Genomic DNA, 12,836 nt, shown 5'->3' with positions numbered 1-12,836 from the left:
TGGGATCCTGCATCAGCGGCCGTCCACAATGGGTCTAGAATGCTGTATTAGTGTCCTATGGCTGCTGTAACCAATCACCACAGACTTAGTGGCTTAAAATAACACAAACATATTCTTACAGTTCTGGAGGTCAGACATCTAAAATGGGTCCGCAAGACTATTCCTTCTGGAGGCTCCAGGGAAGAATCCATTTCTTTGCCTTTTCCAGCTGCTAGAGGCTGCCTGCATTCCTTGGCTTATGGCTCCTTCCTCTATTTTCAAAGCCAGCACCTTCTCTCCTCTCTGACTTCGGTGTTCCTCCTTACATCTCTCTGACTCTGATCCTCCGCCTCCCTCTTATAAGGACCCTTGTGATGACATTGGTCCCACCTGGATAATCCAAGATCATCTCCGCATCCTGAATTTAATTGCAAAGTCCCTTTTATTATACAAGGTCACATAATCACAGGTTTTGGAGGATTAGGGCACAGACATCTTTGAGGGATCGTTATCCAGCCTACCATGGTCAACATCATGGAAGGTGCCCTCCCGTGACCCTGCTGTAAAGTCCCCATTCTGATCTTCTCTCCCTCTTGTTAGAATGGCCTCAGGGTTTAGCCAAGAGGCCTCTCAGAGGTCGGCCTGAACATTCCCCATAATGTCCCTCTTTCCTGCTACAAAAGAAAAAGCCCTCAAGGTCCCTTAATACCCACTGGGAATCCCTGCTAAGTATCCTGGGGTCCTGCTATGTCTTCAGGGACCATTTACAGCATCTGTTGGCTGTCTCCTGTCTTATCCCCAGGGTCCTATGCTCTAATGATCCCTGCCGATGCCTCCCCCCTTTTTCTTTTGGGGGGTGTGGCGCGCACTGTGCAGCTTGAAGGATCTTAGTTCCCTGACCAGGGGTTGAACCCGGGCCATGGCAGTGAAAGCGCCGAGTCCTAACCACTGGACCACCAGGGAAGTCCCTCTGCCTATGCCCTTTAGATCCCCTGGGGGCCTATTATCATGTTCTCAGGGGCCCATCACAAAGCAATGGAAAGCCCCAGCAGGACAATTACTAATGTGCAGGGCCCAATGCTAAATGAAAACGTGGGGCCCTTTGTTTCAACTTCAAAACGAACCAAGTGCGGGTCCCTTCGGAACAACTGCTTGGACAGCGTGGAGCGCTCACCCATGAAGCCGCCTTGGTCCCTGGGGACTGCCCCTGGCAGCTCTGAGCTTTCTCCCTGAATCACCACCTTAACATCTGTCCCTCCTCTCTGCACCTGCACTGTAGTGCCCCCTACTGACCCCAGGAAGCAATCACACCTGAGTTCAAAACCAAATCCTGCCTCTTCCAGGTGGGCCTCTCTGAGCCTCGGTTTCTTTATCTGTGAAATGGGATAATAATCGTACCTACTTCGGTAGAGAAGCTTTAATGACTCAAAGGTTTGGCACAAGGCACATAGTAGAGCATAGTAATAACCTGTTCCCCATACTGCCCCCCCACCTCAGGATGCTGTTAAGGTCCCCAGGGGTGCACTAGATGGTAGGCTCGCAGACACCAGGCCCTGGATCTGTCTTGCTCACTCTTGCATCTCCAGGGGCCAGCACAGGAAACATTAGCAGAATGAATGAAGCCAATAATGAATGACCCTGGGCTGGCTTAATATGTCCCTAAAACTTTTCTAGAACGGCCTTGGTATCCTGTTAGAATGTTCTAGCAGAATCTATACTCACCCCTGAAACAATCCGTGGGTTTGGGAGCTGGGACTTCCTATAATGCGAGACCCCAGGGTTTTCCCATGATGGGCTCAGGGCAGTGTTAAAATATAGCAGGAGGGCTGCTCAAACATACGCACCTGCTCTGATCCCCTTTCCCTAGACTCCACTCACAGACCTCAGGGCCAGTTAAATGAATCCTGGTGCCCGCTCCACACATAATACCCACGCGCCGGCTCTCATATAACCTGGGTATCGCAACCACCAACAGAACCTGCTACAAGACCCTGAGGCCCCACTATAATCCATTATTACTACATCCTGCTGTAATACCGCAGGGGGCTGCAATGACGCTCGCCAGTCTGGCTACAGTAGAACATTCCTGTGGTCTGCTGTGACAGATGTGAGGCCATGATACATTATGATATAACCAATATCTGCCCTGTTTTCATGTAACAGGCCTGACACCCCCTGTCATCATAAGCCAGGACCCTGCTATGAAACTGTGCTTGGAGCTAATTTCCCTGCAAAATGGCCACTGGGGCTTCCTATAAGAGGCATGCGATAGAAAATTCCAGAAGCATGCTAAAATAGTCTCAAGATCCCGTGACAAACCACTAGGATTTGCTATAGTAGACCCAGGGTTCCACAACCATTTAATACCTCTGGGGCCACCTGCCAAAGACTCTTGTCTTTGGGCCTGCCCAAGGGGACTCAGGGCCTGCTACACCAAAACATCACTGGGCTTTGTTCTAACAACAGGCTCAGGAATGCGACACAATCAGTTCCCTAAGAAGTATCACTTACTGGAACTAGTTCTACCGCCAACAACACAGGTGAGCATATTTCATCCTCCCAATGGGGCAGGGAGGCAAGATTTTACAGATTAGGAAACTGAAGCTCTGTGGTTCCCGGGGGAGTCACGCCCAAGGTCCCAAGGTCACGCAGCTAATGACAGCAGGGCTAGAATCTGGAACAGAGCCTGCAGGCTTAATGCTTACATTTGGAGGTTTCTGAGCATGTTCACTGCTTCCGGTTACTCCATGCCTTGAGACCTAGTGTAAACAGATAGGTTAGAGGGTCCCTGGAGAAAAAGAACCAGGAATGGCTTTCTTGACATAAGAGAAGCCATTTTGGCTTAAGCCGTTTTGTGATCTAAGCCTGGCTGCAGTGCTTGCCCTTGAACAGGTCTCAGTAATCCTTGATCTTAAGGGAAGTTAGGGAACAAAGGGAAAAGGAAAAGCAGTCAAGAAACAATAGTTCAACAATAAAATAGAGTCCTAATTCCTCCTCAAGGGATGTACAGAACAATCTGATACAGTTTTTGAGCTCTTCAGGAACTAAGGCCCCCAGCCAGGTGAAGGACAGAAAAGTGTTGACCCTCCTGACTTCAATCAACTAAAGCTTGGACTCTGGCGACCTTTGCCCCAATTCTGTGCTGAATTCTCTGCTCCAGCCCCCTCATGAATATGCATGTCCCCTTAGCTTAAAACTTCCCCAGTTTTGCTGTTGGGGAGACACTGCTTTGGGAAAGATCCCCTGTGTTCTCCTTACTTGCTGCAGGTAATAAATCCTTTGTTCTCCTGATGTTTGGCTTGGTTGTGTCTTTTGGCTCGACACCCACCCAGAGGTGAACCCAGTTTTCGGGTAACACTAGGGGTCAAGCCTGGCCTGTGAGAATGTGAGGATTTAACTTTAAATGGACTCACTCAGGGAATTCCCTGGCGGTCCAGTGGCTAGGACTCCGCGCTCTCACTGTCAAGGGCCTGGGTTTGATCCCTGGTCAAGGAATGGTGCAGCCAAAAATACACAAACAAATAAATAAATTCACTCAACTAAACATGTTTGGAGCACCTACAATTTGTTCCAGGCGCTGGGGCTGCAGAGATTCCGTGTCTTCTTGGGAGTTTGTATTCCAGGGGTCAACAGGTAAACAAATAAACGTGCAATATCTTACAGGATTTGTACAACAAATATGCCATAAACGCGTTTTCCTGTCTATGTAAGACATTCAAGCAGGGAAGGGAGATTGGGAGGGTTGGAGGTTCTCCCAAGTGGAAAGAGGTCGGTGAGAATTAGAGATGAAGGGATGAGGGAGGGAGCCAGGTGGAAGCCTGGGGTTAGAGGTTCCGAGGGGCAGAGGGCACAGAGCCAGTGCAAAGGCTCTTAGGGAGCAAGTCAGGGGTGCAGGCAGTGAGGATGGGGGCAGGCAGGTAGGCAGAGGGGAAGCTCTGAGGCTGTGACCTGGGCCTAGGAGTCGAATCTCTAGCTGTCACAGGTCTCTAAGGGCAGGTAAAGCCCTCTCCCACTCATCAGGCCAGAGAACTGGTTCAGCCCTGGGAGCCTTCTCCTTGGAGCTTGTGAGCTGACCCACGAGGAGGCCTGTCGGGTGTGCCCCCAGGCACACGGGCTGCACCCGACACTAGGTAGCCTGAGACGGGGTGCGGAGGAGACGCCCAGGAACCCACCGCGCAGGGAGGAAGCAGGGGAGCCGGGCTGTTGTTTTTGTAAACACAGCGGCCCCACCCCAAACGGAAACACCTGTGGGTGTGGGCTCCTTGAGTGGCCTCAGATCCCCCGCTGGGTCTCTGCTCCCGCCCCCCGGGTCCCAGTCCCCCTCCTCAGGGTCTCCATCCCTCCAGCACTGGGTGGGGCAGGCGTGCAGGCTGAACCTCAGGGCGGTGCCCCCCTCTGACCCGTCCCTGCCCCTTCCTGCCCTCTTTGACGCGGCCCCGCTTCCTCTGGCAGGAACCCCCGCCCTCGCCAGGCCTGGGTAAAAAGGAGCCCCTGGGCCGGTCCACAGGCCAAGTCCTGGGAGGCAGCAGCGGCGGCTCCTCTCTCCTCACGGCCCTGTCTCCCAACCCTTGTACCAGTGTGTGCCTCAGTCCCTGGTACAGGCATGGGGGGCAGGGACCTGGGGACCCCAGCAGCGCCAGGCCCCGAGGGATGAAGGCAGCGGGGTGACTCCGGCACCTCCCTTCTGTCTGTGCCTCCGTCTCTGCCCGGCTGTGGCTCTGGTGAGGGTCTCTGCTTCAGATCCCGAAGTCCCTGGGTCCCTCTGTGGTGTTTCTCATTCCGTCTGCACCTGCCACCCACCCCACGCGTGCCTCTTTGTCTTGTTCTCCAGGCCCATCTCTGTCTCTGGAATCTGAGTCTGTCCCTGGGCTGTGGTCTCCGTCCCTGTTCGGTGTTCAGCTGAGGGCTCTGTCTCAAATCTCTCTCCTGATCTCTGTATCTGACACTCAAGTTCCCTCTTCCTTTCCCCATTTTTCTCTGCTTCTAACAGAAAGCCCTCCTGCCATTACCAACTGTTAAGCTCTCTCCATCTCCCAGGTTTTTTCCCTGACAGTCAAGGTCACCATGTCCAGCCCTGTCAGAAATCTCTTCCCCTTCATTTGCCTGGCTCTGTCCCCTTTCTCCCCATCTCCAATTTCTCTCCTCACCCAAGGCCACCCCACTTGGTCTGTCCCAGATCAGTCCCATCTCTACGGACTTCCTATCCATTTCTGAGCAGCCTGCAGCCCCCCCCCGCACTGCTGGCTGTCCTTACTAAGCGACTTAACTTCAAGGCCAATTTCCTTACTTGCATTCTTAGGCAAAGAAAGTGTCCATAATCTGACACGTGGAGCTCAGCTACTCCTTGGGACCCCAGGCAGAGAACTTGCCCCCTCAGATGAGTTTGCTCATCTGCAAATGGGCATGGTGTCCACTTAGGAGGTGACGGTGCAGCATGCAGGGGGGAAGGTGGGTGCCTTGCTTCCCTGCCCCACTCCTTCCGTCAGGGTAGACAGTCCCAGGTTGAAGTCAAGACCCTCATAGTTCCGAACCACGCAGCTGCGTACTCCTCAATCCCACCCAACACATGCCGACCCCCAGCAAAGCCCAGAGGGCCACTACTTCTTCCTTACCCTCCCCTCGGAGGCCAGAAAGGGCCCAGAGTCTAGAGAACCCAGGAACCTCCACCCTCACTCACTTCCTCCCCAGAGACTTGCAGGGGGAGCTCAACACCAAGTAGAAGGCATTGTGTACTCCGACACCAAAAGCTGACGAGGACCAAAAGACCAGAGAGGGGCAGCATCGTGGTACAGGTTGTCTTCACCCAGAGACGAGAGGGCAGGAGGCAGGATTTGGTCCCCATCCTTACGCCCCCAGAGGATGAAAAACAGCCCCCTCTTTCACATCAACCCCACTTAATTCCCAGGGACGCCCCCTCCCTCTGATAAGGGCATGGATACGGAACCTGGCCCGTGACTGGGGAAGTAACTTTTATTTTGTTTGGGGCAGTGGGCAGGGGTCTGGTCTCAGAACTTCTGGAACTGCTTCTTGGTGCCGGCAGCCTTGGTGACCTTGAGCACGTTGAAGCGCACCGTCTTGCTCAGGGGCCGGCACTCGCCCACTGTGACAATGTCACCAATCTGGACGTCCCTGTGGGGGTGAGCAGCGCCACGTCAGAGGGACTCTGCCCCAAGCAGGCCCTAAAGGCACCTTTCTCACTGTCTCCAGGCGGAGGCCTGTCACCTCTGGCTCCTCCAAACCCCAACCAAGCTGCTATTTCCAGTTCCATCTGCACTGCATGCCGCCCTGTCGTTATTTATTGAGCGCTAACTATGAAAGGCGCCAAGCTCAATACCATGCAGAGGATGCTCCGACCCTTCCAGGACAGAAGACCTCCAACTAGCATCTCCATTTTGCAGAGAACGGGAGGCTCCCAAAGATGGTAATACAGGGTCCCCTCACAAACCGTCCCCGCCCCCAACAGGTGACTACCTTCACCCGGCAGCCAGGGCGTCCTGTTAACGGCCAAGGCACGTCCCAAGTCACCCAGGGTCTTGTGCAGCCCACCCCCTCCTCTCTGCCTGGGAGGGCGGCTCACCGGGGCTACCTGGGGCCACCGTGCTCACCTGAAGCAGGGGGAAAGGTGCACAGACATGTTCTTGTGGCGCTTCTCGAAGCGGTTGTACTTTCGGATGTAGTGCAGGTAGTCTCGGCGGATGACAATGGTCCTCTGCATCTTCATTTTGGTCACCACACCTGCGCGAGAAGGGGCAGATCCCGGGTCAGGCCCCATAGGGAAGGGAGCCATGGGCAGCCCAGGGCATGCTGGGAATCAGGGGCCGCTGAGCAGGGTTCCCAAGAAGCCCTGCTCCTGGCATCAGCTGTGCCAACTGCTTTCTCAGCAGTGCCCGGCGTGGGCATCTGAAGACCATCGTGAAATTAACAAACATCATCTGCCAGTGCCCCCCATAACCAGGAGTCTGCCAACCCCTTCCTCACCCAGGACCCTGGGGTCTCAGTGTCCCCAGCCCCTCCTCCCTCAGACCCGGGAATTTGAACCCAAGCCCCCAGAGGTCCTCACTTACCAGACAGGATTCGCCCTCGGATGGAGACATTACCAGTAAAAGGGCATTTCTTGTCAATGTAGGTGCCCTCGATGGCCTGAAGGAATAAGGAGGATTAGCAAGCACCGAATGGTAGTTCCTGAAAAGAACAAGGGGTGTGGCCTCCCTGTAGACACAAAAACTACAACTCCCAGCAGCCCCAGTAACAGCCACTCAGATGTGGATAGGGCAACTCAGTTTGGGCACACGTGCAGGGAAACAGGGATCTCCTTCTTTCTTCTGAGGATCCCCATACCTCCTTCGGTGTCTTGAAGCCCAGACCAATGTTCTTGTAGTATCGCGGGAGCTTCTCCTTGCCAGTTTCTCCAAGCAGGACCCTCTTCTTATTTTGGAAGATAGTCGGTTGCTTTTGGTACGCACGCTCAGTCTACAGGGATGAGATGAAAGCTGGTAAGCTTGCAGCAGACAGCAACCTGGTCTGGAAAGCTTCACAAACCCCCCAGATCCCATCCTCTGCAATATTTAACTCCCCAAACGCTGCACTCACCCAAATTTACCTCTAACCCAGACTCAACTCTAAACCCGGGGTTACGTCGGTATTTACGGTCTAAAGCACCTTCCACCGCCTGCACAATTCACCCCTTAAAACCCAGATACAGAATCATCCCTCTAACACCCTGGACACCCTTCAGCAAGAATTATTCTCCAAGACACAAAGATACCCACCCAGGAGTCACTCCTTATTAATTACATATGGCTCCAAAATTAAATACCAAAACGATGGGTTCCCTGGAGTAGCCCTTAGGACTCAGTTCTCACAGGATTAACCCTACAGCCTAAGGCCTCCAGAAAAACACTCTGTAAACCTTGGGTTTTAAAAAGATAACTCCTAAAAAGCTTGAGCCTTAATTACACTCTAAATGCGGAGCTCCTAAGATTTAGGAGGCGCCAATCGAGATTAACGCCAGGACACGCGCCCTCTGCCCGAATTTCCCTGGGAAATCGAGGACGCCCAGAATTAACCCCCAAACTGGGGCGCAGAGTCCCGCTCTCCAGGACACGCCCCTGAAGCCCGGGCCCCGCTAGGTCTGCGTCAGTCCCGAGCCCGAACCTGAATGTCAGCCATCTTCCCGGCCGCCTGAAAAGAGGAAAGCCGCGGCGGCGTCCGAGTTTCCTTATCGATTGCACAGAAACTAGAGAGGAAGTGACGAAAGAGGGGCAGGGTAACACAGTTTGAGGCGGAGCCTTGGCGAGACTCTGATTGACGGACTGCCCTACCCAAGTACGCGATTCGGAGACCGCACGGACGCTGCCATGACGTTCATGGCAGAGGGGCGGGAAGAGACAGACACTGTCTCGCGAGACTCTTAGGCCATCATTGCGCGCCAGCGCGCTAGGTCACGTTGGGAAAGAGTGGCCAGCCTTGTTATCGCGAGAGTTGTCGGGAGGCGGTCTTGTTTCTGCGGGGAGTGGGACCACGTGGGGTTTGGGGACAGCGTGGCTGTGTCCGCGCAGGGCTTAAACGGGTTGTGGCGGCGGCCATCTTTTTGCAGGACTGGAGACCGGAAAGTCTTAGGAGCATGCATGCTCTGCGGTGCCGCCATCTTTGTGAGGGGCGGGCACTACCCATGAGTTTTGTGCAGTTTAATGAAGGTTGTTTTCCTTTATGGGCCATTTCATCCCCAAAGGTTTCGTGAAAAAATAAAATAAAATTAAAAAAAAAAAAAAGGCCTTCTTCTGATTGTCTGTAACAGCGCTGTCCAATAGTAGTTTCCGCTGTGATGGAAATGTTCTGTATCTGCGCTGTCCAACACAGTGGCCACTGGCACTGGAAGTGGGGTGCGTGCGACTGAGGACCTGAATTTTTAACTTTTTTTTTTTTTTTAGGTAAGAAGTGGATTTATTTAGAGAGAAACATACTCCACAGACAGAGTGTGGGCCATCCCAGAAGGTGAGAAAGGCCCTAACTTTAATTTTATCCGATTTAAATATAAATAGCCACATGGGGCTAGTATCTACTGCGTTGGTCAGTGCACGTCTATAACTGAATACTAATTTATTGTTTTATAAATTCTTGTAAAGCAAAATCTAACAGCAATTGCCATGTGCCTGGCATTGTGCTAACACTCTAAGTATGGTTCGGTTACTATTCCCATTTTGCAGATGGGGAAACTGAGGCATTAGTTGCTCCAGGTTTCACAGAAAATGAGAGGCAGAGGTGGGAATTGAACCTGGGTAGTCTTGCTCCAGGGTTCTTAATCACCAACCTTTAACGAAGGAAGCTTTGAGTCCTTTTTACAGTCACTTCACACTTAATGAGCACCTATTTGGTACCTGGCCCCCTTCTGGGCAGTGGTGGCAACAACCCGACCAACCCTGACAGCTGTCCACACTCTAACTGACTTGCACATTGTTGGGAGATTTCAAACTCCAGAACTTGGCACGGATAGGTGTCTTATGCCTCTTTCCTTAGTTAAGTCTTGGTCTAAAATTTCCCAGTGCTCTAACTCCACAGAGTGTGGTTCTCTCTAAATAAATCCACTTCTTACCTATCACAATAAATAAATAAATAAATAAATAAAACCCATGGGGAATATACAGAATATTCAGTGATTTCATGTTAGGACAAGTGTGCAACCATCTGAAAAAAAAATAAAGTTGGATCTCTACCACCTACTGTATGCCAAAGTAAATTTCTGATGTGTAAATGTAAAATTTAGGTGGGTTTGGGGAATGAAACCATAAATGTACTAGAAGAAAACATGAGTTTTGTTTTGTTTTGTTTTTTTCACTTATGAGTCTAGTAAAGACTTTTTTTTTTTTTTTTTTTGGCTGCACCGTGCAGTTTGTGTCATCTTAGTTCCCATGGCAGTGGAAGCGCAGAGTCCTAACCACTGGACAACCAGGGAATTCCCTAGTAAAGACTTTCTTAAGCATTGCATTTAGAACATAAAATCTGTGCTCCCAACAAACTTCTACACAGGTCACAAAATATTATTCTTTTGATCTTTTTCCAATTTAAAAAAAAATTGAAGTATAGTTGATTTACAATGTTGTGTTAGCTTCAGGTGTACAGCAAAGTGATTCAGTTATACATATATATGTGTATATATTCTTTTTCAGATTCCTTTCCATTATGTTATTACAAGATATTGAGTATAGTTGCCTGTGCTATACTGTAGGACCTTGTCATTTACCTATTTTATGTAGTGTGAATATATTAATTCCAAACTCCCCCTGCCCTGTCCCCTTTCATGCTTTCTTATTTATCCTGTTTCCTCTTCCCTACTAAAATGAGGGCAGGAATTTTCGTTGCCTTTGTTCTCCAGGGCTTCTGGTGACTGTCACATAGTAGGTGCTCAGTTTGTCCTTGTTGAATAACTGACCAAATGAATGGAGGAGAATTAGATACACCAAAATGTCCACTTACAGGCAGATGGGTAAATCCTGGCATAGCTTGATCATGGACCACTCTGCAAGCACGTAATAAACATGAGGTAAGTCAACCAATCTGGAAATGAAAACACTGCCAGACATGTTTCATTTTTTAATCTTTAAATTTCCGATGACTTCTGAATAGGGATTTCATGCACATGGTACAGAATTCTAAAAGTACAAAGTAAGTTGTGAAAGATGAATTTTTTTCCTCACTCTTCTCCCCGGACATGCGCACCCAGTTTCCCTCTGCAGAAGCAACTGCTGTCATCCTGTTATCATCTGCCAATGTGTCTTTCAAACTAGTCTACCCTCTGTTGAATTTGTATGTGGACAAAGCAAAGTGTAGAACAAGAGGCACAGCATGATCCATTTATTCAAATGTTTATGGACAATCTATAGGACGACTGCATTTTTTTACATACATATTTCTTTTTCATCTTCTTTTCCATTATGGTTTATCACAGGATATTGAAAACAGTTCCCTGTGCTATACAGTAGGTCCTTGTTGTTTAATGCATTTTTTAAAGCTTATTACATGATATAGTTGTGGCTTATCTTCTTAGGTATTATAGACTACATTGTCCAATAACACAGCCATTAGTTACATGTGGTTATTTAAATGTAAATTGAATAACATTTAAAATTCAATTTTTCACTCATTCTATTCATATTGCAAATGCTCAGTAATCACATGTGGCTAGTGGCTTGCATATTGAACAGCAAAGATTTAGTATATTTTTTTATCAACATAAAAAAATGCTCTTATAGACAGAGAAGGCTGGTTGCATATGTATGTATATATAATATATATGTCTTTTAAGTTGTAATAACTTCAGAAATATAAATGCTACAAACTTACAAAAAATCATTTGAAGTTTAATTATTTAAATTTCTTTTACACTTGATAGCTTTGTGAATTTTGAACGATACATTTTTTAAAATTTACTTTATGGAAGTATAGTTGATTTACAATGTTGTTAATTTCTGCTGTACAGCAAAGTGATTCAGTTATACATATATATACATTTTCATATTCTTTTCCATTATGGTTTATCACAGGATATTGAATATAGTTCCCTGTGCTACACAGTAGGACCTTGTTTTCCTAACCTATATATAATAGTTGGCATCTGCTAATCCCAAACTCCCAATCTATCCCTCCCCCCAAGCCCCGCATGGCAACCACGTTTGTTCTCCATGTCTGTGAGTCTGTTTCTGTTTCATAAGTTCATCTGTGTCATATTTTAGATTCCACATATAGGTGATGAATGATACATTTTTAATTATCATTGTTTCAGTCCCTCTGGGGTAGCATTGAGGAGGGACTTTTCATTTTAGAACCTGCTATGTCTTCCCCCCAGTGACCTTGTAGTAGCTTTATAATTTATTTTTTGAAGAAAAAGTAAGTTCTGGAGTATTTGAATGACTTAGAAAGGATTTATGATATTTAGTTAAAAAAAAAAAAAAAAGCAGGACCTGGAGTTGCTGTCTACAATGTGTGCTAAATAAACTATGTACAAAAGTTACACATAAAGGTCTGCATAAAAGTTTCTAACTTAGAAAAAAGCCTGGAAGGAAATGCATGATATTGCCCTGGTGGTTTACATCTCCAGGTGGTGAGATTAGGTATGATTTCCTGTCTCGTGTCTCATATGCTCAATATTTTGCAAATTGCTGAGCAGCTGGTGAGATTTTGATAAGGGAAGAGTAAAGAAAAGAAATACTGCTTCACTCTGAAGGGGTGAGGGCAAATCGGAGATGTTTAGGTCCTTAGCTTCTAGATATTTTTGATCACAACCCACAGAAGGAAATGCATTTTGCATTGTGACCAAACACACACACCTCTCTCTCACCCTCCTCTGCCTTCTTCTCTCTCTTTTCTAATTTTTAAGTCTTTTAACTCTCTCCTTTCCTTTCTGTAATACACTGATTTTTTTCCTTTTCATTTCTATTCAATTTCGTTATCATCACTATTATTTAAAATATTTATTTATTTATTTGGGTCTGCCGGGTCTTAGTTGTGACACACAGGATCTTTCTTTTCTTAGTTGCAGCATGCGCAATCTAGTTCCCTGACCAGGGATCGAACCTGGCCCCCTGCATTGGGAGCGTGAAGTCTTAACCGCTGGACCACCAGGGAAGCCCCTCAATTTCATTATCATTTTAAGGCTGCTTACAACCCACCACATCGATTTTTTTGAACTGCAGTGTGAACAGCCTTGCTGCCCAATAATAAACTTCAGCCAACTCTAGTTGTTACCACTTGACGGCGTATTTCCCTGTCTCTGCCAGATTTCAGACATTTACTAGCATTTCACAACAGAAATCCAAAAGCTAGGAGAGCTGGAGACCCTCCCCCTCCCCAGTGAGCACAGA

General features: G+C 48.5%; 1 protein-coding gene and 1 non-coding gene across 2 annotated transcripts; both read right to left on the bottom strand.

The window, feature by feature from the left end:
* Positions 1-5,931: 5,931 nt before the first annotated feature.
* Positions 5,932-8,280, bottom strand: RPS11 (ribosomal protein S11). Its single transcript, XM_007168304.2, has 5 exons — positions 8,134-8,280; positions 7,318-7,449; positions 7,044-7,119; positions 6,585-6,714; positions 5,932-6,108 (listed from the first exon to the last, which is right to left on the bottom strand). Exons 1-5 carry the CDS (start codon positions 8,146-8,148, stop codon positions 5,985-5,987), a joined length of 477 nt encoding a protein of 158 aa, XP_007168366.1. The 5' UTR covers positions 8,149-8,280; the 3' UTR covers positions 5,932-5,984.
* LOC114236117 (small nucleolar RNA SNORD35) lies at positions 6,827-6,916 on the bottom strand. Its single transcript, XR_003622142.1, has one exon. It is a non-coding gene; the product is annotated as a small nucleolar RNA SNORD35 (small nucleolar RNA).
* Positions 8,281-12,836: the final 4,556 nt, after the last annotated feature.

This window comes from Balaenoptera acutorostrata, chromosome 19 (assembly GCF_949987535.1).
Source record: "Balaenoptera acutorostrata chromosome 19, mBalAcu1.1, whole genome shotgun sequence".
Classification (NCBI taxonomy): Eukaryota; Metazoa; Chordata; class Mammalia; order Artiodactyla; family Balaenopteridae; genus Balaenoptera; species Balaenoptera acutorostrata.
Note: the sequence above shows the minus strand (reverse complement) of the source record. Positions and strands in the feature narration are given on the sequence as shown.

Excerpts from the sequence above, each read along its gene's own strand:
- RPS11 (XM_007168304.2), bottom strand. Across the intron at positions 7,120-7,317 it reads GCTTCAAGACACCGAAGGAG|GCCATCGAGGGCACCTACAT; the intron begins GTATGGGGATCC and ends TTATTCCTTCAG. Across the intron at positions 6,715-7,043 it reads CCGAGGGCGAATCCTGTCTG|GTGTGGTGACCAAAATGAAG; the intron begins GTAAGTGAGGAC and ends CTTCTCGCGCAG.